This window comes from Pteropus vampyrus, unplaced genomic scaffold, assembly GCF_000151845.1.
Source record: "Pteropus vampyrus isolate Shadow unplaced genomic scaffold, Pvam_2.0 Scaffold558, whole genome shotgun sequence".
Classification (NCBI taxonomy): domain Eukaryota; kingdom Metazoa; phylum Chordata; class Mammalia; order Chiroptera; family Pteropodidae; genus Pteropus; species Pteropus vampyrus.
Window position 1 is genome coordinate 1 of NW_011889339.1, and position 602 is coordinate 602.

The following is a 602-nucleotide window of genomic DNA, read 5'->3' on the forward strand; positions in this document are numbered from 1 at the left end:
GTGCGAGGCCCGGGGCCGTGCTGAGGTCACAGCGGATGCGGGCCTGGCCCCCCATGGGGCTCACAGCCCAGTGGGGGATGGAGCTTGGGGTCGGAGGAGCCCAGATGCACCTCAGGCCATCGGGGCAGGAGGCCAAGGAGGGCTTCCGGGAGGTGTCGTGCTGCGGGTCCGCGTTGGCAGTGGGGCCAGCAGAGAGCGGGGCTTGCAGCCGGCCCGCGTTACAAGCGCAGCGTGCTGGCCGCGCTGACGGGCCCCTGGCCGCGCTGTCGGGCCAGGTACTTGTTCCTGTTTGACAAGGTGGTCATCGTCTGCAAAAGGAGGGGCTACAGCTACGAGCTGAAGGAGGTCATAGAGCTGCTGTGCCACAAGATGACCGATGACCCCATGAACAACAAGGACATCAAGAAGGTGCGCCCGGGCTTTCCGCAGTGAGGGCAGGGCCTCGGCAGGTGGGGCAGGCAGCATCTCCAGGCGGGGCAGGCGGCATCTCCAGGCGGGGCAGGCGGCGATCTCCATTCCAGCTGAGGGAGGAGCTGGAATGTGGCCTGGACTTTCCTGTCATCCTCCCGTCGCTGTGACTTCTGCAGAAGGCATGCCTGCTC

The 602-nt window shown here is 66.6% G+C and overlaps 1 protein-coding gene across 1 annotated transcript in view; it reads left to right on the forward strand.

Annotated features, from left to right (window-relative positions):
* Positions 1 to 33: 33 nt before the first annotated feature.
* Positions 34 to 602, forward strand: part of VAV2 (vav guanine nucleotide exchange factor 2) — a gene marked incomplete at its 5' end in the record, with an annotated part of 17,699 nt that continues 17,130 nt past the window's right edge. The window contains one exon of the mRNA XM_023525417.1: positions 34 to 428. Within this exon, the coding sequence (XP_023381185.1) occupies positions 34 to 428 (395 nt within the window). The remainder of the gene's footprint in view (positions 429 to 602) is intronic.